At 50.7% G+C, this 11118-nt stretch overlaps 1 protein-coding gene across 1 annotated transcript in view; it reads right to left on the reverse strand.

Moving 5' to 3' along the window:
- The window catches only part of MPC1 (mitochondrial pyruvate carrier 1), an 87921-nt gene extending 77362 nt beyond the window's left edge, over positions 1-10559 (reverse strand). The window contains exons 1-2 of the mRNA XM_063917550.1: positions 10351-10559; positions 10272-10275 (exon numbers count right to left, since the gene is read on the reverse strand). Of these exons, the coding sequence (XP_063773620.1) occupies positions 10272-10275; positions 10351-10421 (75 nt within the window). The 5' untranslated portion in view covers positions 10422-10559. The remainder of the gene's footprint in view (positions 1-10271; positions 10276-10350) is intronic.
- Between the last annotated feature and the right edge of the window lie 559 nt (positions 10560-11118).

Raw genomic sequence — 11118 nt, forward strand, 5'->3', positions numbered from 1 at the left:
GTATCCCTGAGACACAATCTCTATAGCCCAGGGATCCACCTGGGAGTGAACCCACTTGTGGCTGAAATTTCGGAGACGCGCCCCCACCGGGCCTAGCTCCGCCTGTGGAGCCCAAGCGTCATGCAGTGGATTTAGTGGAAGCCGGGGAGGACTTCTGTTCCTGGGAACTAGCTGTATTGTGCAGCTTCTTTCCTCTACCCCTGCCTCTGGCAAGAAAGGACGCATCTCGGACTTTCTTGCCTTTTTGTGATCGAAAGGACTGCATTTGGTAATACGGTGCTTTCTTAGGTTGTGAGGGAACATATGGCAAAAAAATAAGAATTTACTTACCGATAATTCTATTTCTCGTAGTCTGTAGTGGATGCTGGGGACTCCGTCAGGACCATGGGGAATAGCGGCTCCGCAGGAGACAGGGCACAAAAGTAAAAGCTTTAGGATCAGGTGGTGTGCACTGGCTCCTCCCCCTATGACCCTCCTCCAAGCCTCAGTTAGGATACTGTGCCCGGACGAGCGTACACAATAAGGAAGGATTTTGAATCCCGGGTAAGACTCATACCAGCCACACCAATCACACTGTACAACCTGTGATCTGAACCCAGTTAACAGCATGATAACAGCGGAGCCTCTGAAAAGATGGCTCACAACAATAATAACCCGATTTTTGTAACAATAACTATGTACAAGTATTGCAGACAATCCGCACTTGGGATGGGCGCCCAGCATCCACTACGGACTACGAGAAATAGAATTATCGGTAAGTAAATTCTTATTTTCTCTGACGTCCTAAGTGGATGCTGGGGACTCCGTCAGGACCATGGGGATTATACCAAAGCTCCCAAACGGGCGGGAGAGTGCGGATGACTCTGCAGCACCGAATGAGAGAACTCCAGGTCCTCCTCAGCCAGGGTATCAAATTTGTAGAATTTAGCAAACGTGTTTGCCCCTGACCAAGTAGCAGCTCGGCAAAGTTGTAAAGCCGAGACCCCTCGGGCAACCGCCCAAGATGAGCCCACCTTCCTTGTGGAATGGGCATTTACAGATTTTGGCTGTGGCAGGCCTGCCACAGAATGTGCAAGCTGAATTGTACTACAAATCCAACGAGCAATCGTCTGCTTAGAAGCAGGAGCACCCAGCTTGTTGGGTGCATACAGGATAAACAGCGAGTCAGTTTTCCTGACTCCAGCCGTCCTGGAAATGTATATTTTCAGGGCCCTGACATCATCTAGCAACTTGGAGTCCTCCAGGTCCCTAGTAGCCGCAGGCACCACAATAGGTTGGTTCAGGTGAAACGCTGACACCACCTTAGGGAGAAACTGGGGACGAGTCCGCAGTTCTGCCCTGTCCGAATGGAAAATCAGATATGGGCTTTTGTGAGACAAAGCCGCCAATTCTGACACTCGCCTGGCCGAGGCCAGGGCCAACAGCATGGTCACTTTCCATGTGAGATATTTCAAATCCCCAGATTTGAGCGGTTCAAACCAATGTGATTTGAGGAATCCCAGAACTACGTTGAGATCCCACGGTGCCACTAGAGGCACAAAAGGGGGTTGTATATGCAGTACTCCCTTGACGAATGTCTGGACTTCAGGAACTGAAGCCAATTCTTTCTGGAAGAAAATCGACAGGGCCGAAATTTGAACCTTAATGGACCCCAATTTGAGGCCCATAGACACTCCTGTTTGCAGGAAATGCAGGAATCGACCGAGTTGAAATTCCTCCGTGGGGGCCTTCCTGGCCTCACACCACGCAACATATTTTCGCCAAATGCGGTGATAATGTTGTGCGGTCACCTCCTTCCTGGCTTTGACCAGGGTAGGTATGACCTCTTCCGGAATGCCTTTTTCCCTTAGGATCCGGCGTTCAACCGCCATGCCGTCAAACGCAGCCGCGGTAAGTCTTGGAAGAGACAGGGTCCTTGCTGAAGCAAGTCCCTTCTTAACGGCAGAGGCCCTGGGTCCTCTGTGAGCATCTCTTGAAGTTCCGGGTACCAAGTCCTCCTTGGCCAATCCGGAGCCACGAGTATAGTTCTTACTCCTCTCCGTCTTATAATTCTCAGTACCTTGGGTATGAGAGGAAGAGGAGGGAACACATACACTGACTGGTACACCCACGGTGTTACCAGAGCGTCCACAGCTATTGCCTGAGGGTCCCTTGACCTGGCGCAATACCTGTCCATTTTTTTGTTGAGGCGGGACGCCATCATGTCCACCTTTGGTTTTTCCCAATGGTTCACAATCATGTGGAAGACTTCCGTGTGAAGTCCCCACTCTCCCGGGTGGAGGTCGTGCCTGCTGAGGAAGTCTGCTTCCCAGTTGTCCACTCCCGGAATGAACACTGCTGACAGTGCTATCACATGATTTTCCGCCCAGCGAAGAATCCTTGCAGCTTCTGCCATTGCCCTCCTGCTTCTTGTGCCGCCCTGTCTGTTTACGTGGGCGACTGCCGTGATGTTGTCCGACTGGATCAGCACCGGCTGACCTTGACGCAGAGGTCTTGCTAGGCATAGAGCATTGTAAATTGCCCTTAGCTCCAGTATATTTATGTGGAGAGAAGTCTCTAGACTTGACCACGTTCCCTGGAAATTTCTTCCCTGTGTGACTGCTCCCCAGCCTCTCAGGCTGGCATCCGTGGTCACCAGGATCCAATCCTGAATGCCGAATCTGCGGCCCTCTAGTAGATGAGCACTCTGCAGCCACCACAGAAGAGACACCCTTGTCCTCGGAGACAGGGTTATCCGCTGATGCATCTGAAGATGCGATCCGGACCATTTGTCCAGCAGATCCCACTGAAAAGTTCTTGCGTGAAATCTGCCGAATGGAATCGCTTCGTAAGAAGCCACCATTTTTCCCAGGACCCTTGTGCAATGATGCACTGACACTTTTCCTGGTTTTAGGAGGTTCCTGACTAGCTCGGATAACTCCCTGGCTTTCTCCTCCGGGAGAAACACCTTTTTCTGGACTGTGTCCAGAATCATCCCTAGGAACAGCAGACGTGTCGTCGGAATCAGCTGCGATTTTGGAATATTTAAAATCCACCCGTGCTGTTGTAGTACTTCTTGAGATAGTGCTACTCCGACTTCTAACTGTTCTCTGGACCTTGCCCTTATTAGGAGATCGTCCAAGTAAGGGATAATTAATACGCCTTTTCTTCGAAGAAGAATCATCATTTCGGCCATTACCTTGGTAAAGACCCGGGGTGCCGTGGACAATCCAAACGGCAGCGTCTGAAACTGATAATGACAGTTCTGTATTACGAACCTGAGATACCGTTGGTGAGAAGGGCAAATCGGGACATGGAGATAGGCATCCTTGATGTCCAGAGACACCATATAGTCCCCTTCTTCCTGGTTCGCTATCACTGCTCTGAGTGACTCCATCTTGATTTGAACCTTTGTATGTAAGTGTTCAAATATTTCAGATTTAGAATAGGTCTCACCGAGCCGTCTGGCTTCAGTACCACAAATAGTGTGGAATAATACCCTTTTCCTTGTTGTAGGAGGGGTACTTTGATTATCACCTGCTGGGAATACAGCTTGTGAATTGTTTCCAATAATGCCTCCCTGTCGGAGGGAGACGTTGGTAAAGCAGATTTCAGAAACCTGCGAGGGGGAGACGTCTCGAATTTCCAATCTGTACCCCTGGGATTCTACTTGTAGGATCCAGGGGTCCACTTGCGAGTGAGCCCACTGCGCGCTGAAACTCTTGAGACGACCCCCCCCCCCCCACCGCACCCGAGTCCGCTTGTACGGCCCCAGCGTCATGCTGAGGACTTGGCAGAAGCGGTGGAGGGCTTCTGTTCCTGGGAAGGGGCTGCCTGCTGCAGACTTCTTCCGTTACTCTACCCCTGGGCAGATATGACTGGCCTTTTGCCCGCTTGCCCTTATGGGGACGAAAGGACTGAGGCTGAAAAGACGGTGTCTTTTTCTGCTGAGATGTGACTTGGGGTAAAAAGGTGGATTTTCCAGCTGTTGCCGTGGCCACCAGGTCGGATGGACCGACCCCAAATAACTCCTCCCCTTTATACGGCAATACTTCCATGTGCCGTTTGGAATGTGCATCACCTGACCACTGTCGTGTCCATAAACATCTTCTGGCAGACATGGACATCGCACTTACTCATGATGCCAGAGTGCAAATATCCCTCTGTGCATCTCGTATATATAGAAATGCTCTATAGTCAATAAAATACTGTCCCTGTCAAGGGTATCAATATTTTCAGTCAGGGAATCCGACCAAGCCACCCCAGCGCAGCACATCCAGGCTGAGGCGATCGCTGGTCGCAGTATAACACCAGTATGTGTGTATATACTTTTTAGGATATTTTTCAGCCTCCTATTAGCTGGCTCCTTGAGGGCGGCCGTATCTGGAGACGATAACGCCACTTGTTTTGATAAGCGTGTGAGCGCCTTATCCACCCTAAGGGGTGTTTCCCAACTCGCCATAACTTCTGGCGGGAAAAGGTATACCGCCAATAATTTTCTATCGGGGGAAACCCACGCATCATCACACACTTCATTTAATTTATCCGATTCAGGAAAAACTACAGGTAGTTTTTTCACACCCCACATAATACCCTTTTTTGTGGTACTTGTAGTATCAGAAATATGTAACACCTCCTTCATTGCCCTTAACATGTAACGTGTGGCCCTAAAGGAAAATACGTTTGTTTCTTCACCGTCGACACTGGAGTCAGTGTCTGTGTCGACCGACTGAGGTAAATGGGCGTTTTAAAGCCCCTGACGGTGTTTGAGACGCCTGGACAGGTACTAATTTGTTTGCCGGCCGTCTCATGTCGTCAACCGACCTTGCAGCGTGTTGACATTATCACATAATTCCCTAAATACGCCATCCATTCCGGTGTCGACTCCCTAGAGAGTGACATCACCATTACAGGCAATTGCTCCGCCTCCTCACCAACATCGTCCTCATACATGTCGACACACACGTACCGACACCCAGCACACACACCGGGAATGCTCTGATAGAGGACAGGACCCCACTAGCCCTTTGGGGAGACAGAGGGAGAGTTTGCCAGCACACACCAAAACGCTATAATTATACAGGGACAACCTTTATATAAGTGTTTTCCCCTTATAGCATCTTAATATATAATCATATCGCCAAATAAGTGCCCCCCCTCTCTGTTTTAACCCTGTTTCTGTAGTGCAGTGCAGGGGAGAGCCTGGGAGCCTTCCCACCAGCAGTTCTGTGAGGGAAAATGGCGCTGTGTGCTGAGGAGAATAGGCGCCGCCCCCTTTTCGGCGGGCTTCTTCTCCCGTTTTTCTGACAACCTGGCAGGGGTTAAATACATCCATATAGCCCCAGAGGCTATATGTGATGCATTTTTAGCCAGTATAGGTATTTTCATTGCTGCCCAGGGCGCCCCCCCAAGCGCCCTGCACCCTCAGTGACCGTTGGTGTGAAGTGTGCCGAGAGCAATGGCGCACAGCTGCAGTGCTGTGCGCTACCTTAAGAAGACTGGGAAGTCTTCAGCCGCCGATTTCTGGACCTCTTCTCTCTTCAGCATCTGCAAGGGGGTCGGCGGCGCGGCTCCGGTGACCCATCCAGGCTGTACCTGTGATCGTCCCTCTGGAGCTAGTGTCCAGTAGCCTAAGAAGCCAATCCATCCTGCACGCAGGTGAGTTCACTCCTTCTCCCCTAAGTCCCTCGATGCAGTGAGCCTGTTGCCAGCAGGACTCACTGAAAATAAAAAACCTAACAAAACTTTTACTCTAAGCAGCTCTTTAGGAGAGCCACCTAGATTGCACCCTTCTCGGCCGGGCACAAAGATCTAACTGAGGCTTGGAGGAGGGTCATAGGGGGAGGAGCCAGTGCACACCACCTGATCCTAAAGCTTTTACTTTTGTGCCCTGTCTCCTGCGGAGCCGCTATTCCCCATGGTCCTGACGGAGTCCCCAGCATCCACTTAGGACGTCAGAGAAATTTGACTTTCCAGCCGTAGCTGTGGAGACCAGGTCCGAGAGACCGTCCCCAAACAATTCCTCACCCTTGTAAGGTAAAACCTCCATGTGCCGTTTTGAGTCGGCATCACCTGTCCATTGCCGAGTCCACAGGACCCTTCTGGCAGAAATCGACATTGCATTTATTCTAGAGCCCAGTAGGCTAATGTCTCTTTGAGCATCTCTCACATATAGGACAGCGTTTTTATATGCCCCAGGGTTAGTAATATAGTATCCTTGTCCAAGGTATCAAGTTCCTCAGATAAGGTATCTGTCCATGCTGCTACAGCACTACACATCCAGGCCGACGCAATCGCCGGCCTAAGTAAGGTACCTGAATGTGTATAAATGGACTTCAGGATACCCTCCTGCTTTCTAGCCGCAGCATCTTTAAGGGTGGCCGTATCCTGTGACGGCAGGGCTACCCTCTTGGATAAGCGTGTGAGAGCTTTGTCCACCCTAGGGGAGGATTCCCAGCGTAACCTGTCCGTTGGCGGGAAAGGATACGCCATAAGCATCCATTTGGAAATCTGCAGTTTTCTATCTGGAGATTCCCAAGCCTTTTCACATAACTCATTTAACTCATGTGAAGGGGGAAAGGTCACCTCTTGCCTTTTTTCCCCATACATATAAACCCTAGTCAGGGACTGGGGTTTCCTCTGTGATGTGCAACACATCCTTCATTGCTATAATCATGTAACGGATGGCTTTAGCCATTTTAGGCTGTAACTTTGCATCATCGCCATCAACACGAGTCAGAATCCGTGTCGATATCTGTGTCAACAATTTGGGATAGTGGGCGCTTCTGAGACCCTGACGGCCTCTGCGACATAGGATCAGGCATGGGCTGAGATCCCGGCTGTCCTAAGGCTTCAGCTTTATCCAACCTTTTATGCAAGGAAGTAACATTATCATTTAAAACCTTCCACATATCCATCCAATCGGGTGTCTGCGCCGTCGGCGGCCCCACATTCATTTGTTCCCGCTCTGCTTCCACATAGCCTTCCTCGTCAAACATGCCGACACAAGCGTACCGACACACCACACACACAGGGGATGCTCTTTTTGAAGACCGTTCCCCCACAAGGCCTTTTGGAGAGACAGAGAGAGAGTATGCCAGCACACACCCCAGCGCTATATGACCCAGGAATCACACAGTAACTTAGTGTTAACCCAGTAGCTGCTGTATATACTATTTTTGCGCCAAATTTATGTGCCCCCCCCTCTCTTTTTATCCTCTTCCACCGTGATTCTGCAGGGGAGAGCCTGGGGAGCTTCCTCTCAGCGGAGCTGTGGAGAGAAAATGGCGCTGGTGAGTGCTGAGGAAGAAGCCCCGCCACCTCAGCGGCGGGCTTCTGTCCCGCGTTTGTGTAAAAATATGGCGGGGGCCCATGCATATATACAGTGCCCAACTGTATATATGCCCACTTTTGCCAAGAGGTCTCTAATTGCTGCCCAGGGCGCCCCCCACTGCGCCCTGCACCCTACAGTGACCGGAGTATGTGGGTTTAGTGGGTTTAGTGTGGGAGCAATGGCGCACAGCTGCAGTGCTGTGCGCTACCTCATATGCAGACTGGAGTCTTCTGCCGCCGATTTCGAAGTCTTCTTGCTTCTGTCACTGGCTTCAGTCTTCCGGCTCTGCGAGGGGGACGGCGGCGCGGCTCCGGGATCAGACGACCAAGGGTGCGATCCTGTGTACGATCCCTCTGGAACGAATGGTGTCCAGTAGCCTAAGAAGCAGTACCTATCTTCAGTGAGTAGGGCTGCTTCTCTCCCCTCAGTCCTACGTAGCAGAGAGTCTGTTGCCAGCAGATCTCTCTGAAAATAAAAAAACCTAACAAAATACTTTCTTTTTAGCAAGCTCAGGAGAGCTCACTAAGTAGCACCCAGCTCGTCCGGGCACAGATTCAAACTAAGGTCTGGAGGAGGGACATAGAGGGAGGAGCCAGAGCACACCAGTATCCAAATTCTTTCTTAAAGTGCCCTGTCTCCTGCGGAGCCCGTCTATTCCCCCATGGTCCTTACGGAGTCCCCAGCATCCACTAGGACGTTAGAGAAATGATAAATTAACTGTCAAGCCCAGAAGCAGAGCATTGTGTACCTGGTAAGAAGGAATAGGGATGGCCATCGGTGTGGACTCCAGAGATGGTTGCCACCAATAAAAAAGATGTCAGGGGCCATAAATGGTAGTAAACTATGTGATACCATACCATCGATGGTTATAACCATCAAAAGGTGCATGCACAGAAGAGACACACAGAATGAGTGGGTACAATTTCCTTTATGCATGCACAGGGGCTGGTGCTGCCATTTCATTTGTTCTGATAGGTGGCACAAGCTTTCTTTGCGTATGTGTGGCAACTGAAACTCTGCTAATTCTGGCACTTCATTGTATGTGAGCTAGGGGCAGGGCTGGACTGCTGACAGTGGAGCCCAGTTTAAGTTAGTGAGGCAGGCCAGCGGTACTGTATGTGTAGGTCAGAGCTGGGGGTGGTGGTTGGGGGGGGGGGGGGTCACTAGGGGTCTATGTTCTGAAGGTGCCCATACACTAGTGCGATTTTGCCCGATTTCATCCAATTCCAATGTTTCGGGACGATAAATCGGATGAAAACTGGCAAATCACAGGTGCTTTACGTCTGATCCGATGCGCAATCCTGTAAGCATCGGATCGGAGCCTCTAGATTGAAAGTACTGCACTACAGATATATCCTGCCACCGGGAAGCTACCAGGCGGTTCAAGGGTGATTGTATGTGACTTTTCCCCTCTGAGAAGTCGCATAAGTGTATGGCCAGCTTAAGCCTTGGAGATGAAGTGGATTGACAAGAAGTGCCAGTCAATCAGCTCCGAACTTCCATGTTACAGGGTGTGTTTGAAAAATGACAGTTGTGAGCTGGTTGGTTGGTACTTTATCTCCACTTTCTCTCTCTTCAAGGCTTAGTACATAGATCCTGGTCAAAATGGCAAAACTGGTAATTCTATGCCACTAGGATGACATCTAGTGTTAAAAATAGAAGTTTTTTTTTTATTCTGCTTTAAAGGTCATAAGGTGGGCACGCACTAGGCAATGTGCTCCGTGAATGACATCGCCTAGTGTGTCCCTCTCCCGAACCAGGGCTGCCCGACGTAGGCATACACACTGTGCAATATCGCACAGTGATGTCATGCTGCGACCAGCCCATGCATGCAGCTTTGGACGATGAGTACAAATTGAGCTGCATGTATGGGCGACACCAAGGGTTGTTAACGACCCGCGAGGTCATGCATCAGCCGTCGTCAGCTGCATACACACTGGGCGATTTAGTAAACAAAATCGCTCAGGAGGGGGAAATGAGCGAGTTTACTATATCGCTAAGTATGAATGCCCCTTAACAATTTGTTTCTTAAGGGCCCTACACACTGGCCGATCCGCCGCCGAGCTGCCCGACGGCGGATACGGCCGACGAGCGACCCGGCGGTGGGGGGGGCAGTGACGGGGGGAGTGAAGTTTCTTCACTCCCCCCGTCACGCGGCTCCATAGAAGTGCAGGCAAATATGGACGAGATCGTCCATATTGGCCTGCATGTACAGCCGACGGGGCACCAGCCATGAACGAGCGCGGGGCCGCGCATCGTTCATCGCTGGAGCCTCCACACTGATGGGCCCTACTCACTGGCCGAGGTGCCCGACGGCCGATACGGCCGACGAGCGACCCGGCGGGGGGGGGGCAGTGACGGGGGGAGTGAAGCTTCTTCACTCCCCCCGTCACCCGGCTCCATAGACGTGCAGGCAAATATGGACGAGATCGTCCATATTGGCCTGCATGCACAGCCGACAGGAGACCAGCGATGAACGAGCGCGGGGACGCGCATCGTTCATCGCTTAAGTCTCCACACTGAAAGATATGAACGAGATCTCGTTCATTTATGAACGAGATCGTTCATATCTTTCAAAATATCGGCCAGTGTGTAGGGCCCATGAAAGATATGAACGAGATCGTTCATATCTTTCAAACAAATCGGCCAGTGTGTAGGGCCTATTAGACCCTAAAGAGTTAATTATTTTGACTTTTTATCTTTTACCAAGTGTAAAGGTGTAGTTCAAGTTTTTCACACAGATTAAATAAACCTTAAAATGTATAAATAATAATGTCCAACCTGCAGCTAGTAATAGACAGCAACAGTAATGCAGAAATGTGGGGACTTAACTTGCAGATACAGCAAGAAGTAGATGTACTTCAGACAATTCCAATCACCCGGCCTCCACTACAGCCCTCAGTAATGTACAATGATAGCTCATGTGGCCTAATGGCACAAGCCATTCCAGCACAGAGACAGTACTGCCCACAGCGCTATCCGGTATCAACCATTGCAGCAATGTCACACCACGACCTTCTCCCACACCCGGCCATCACCTCATGAGATACTCCCGGAACTCCTTGCTCTTAACATAGTCCACCGCCTTGCGTGCCAGCACCCCTGCCATGATGGTTGGTTGGTAAGCTCAGTCACTGACAGGATAGGACACGACTCTGACTGGCCGGACCGTACAGCAGCTCCAGCTATCCACAAACCCACAACAATTCAGCAGCGCCGGCAACCCGGGAGCGCGCAATGGTCATGTGACGCTGCGTCATCCTCTCAGCTGGGATAGGTGCCCACGCACGCCCCCCGGCCATATTGGATTCTGGCAACTGTTTTGTTAATGCCTTGTTACTTAGCTTCGTGATTTATTGCCTCACTGTGGAGCTTTATATTAATTTTCGTTGAACGTGTATGCGTGACGTTGCGTTACTTCCATTTATTCCATTGCAATATGTGTCGTTGTTTCACACAAGTCTGACTCTTAAAAGATGGCGCCAAGGTGACCGCACTTGTCTTACACGGTCGCCTGGCTGTGGGCGAGCCGCTGATGGGGGCTTGTCCTCCCTTGTGCTTCCCATTGGCTGCCTGCCCTGTGCACGTGAGTGAGAGAGATCATCTTGCCTTTCAGTCTTTTTAGGTTTGTAGGCGGTACTAGCCCACTGCCCAGTAATGTATCTATTGGGGTTGGATTAGAAAGTCTGGCTGTCAGAATACCGACCGCGGCGTCCCGAAAGTGAGAATCCCGACAAGGGGACAAGGCTGAAGTTAGCTTCTTATTCGGCCAGCTTCTTATTCACTTCTTATTCAAGCTCCAGCTT

The sequence above is a fragment of the Pseudophryne corroboree genome, chromosome 4 (assembly GCF_028390025.1).
Source record: "Pseudophryne corroboree isolate aPseCor3 chromosome 4, aPseCor3.hap2, whole genome shotgun sequence".
In the NCBI taxonomy this organism is placed as follows: Eukaryota; Metazoa; Chordata; class Amphibia; order Anura; family Myobatrachidae; genus Pseudophryne; species Pseudophryne corroboree.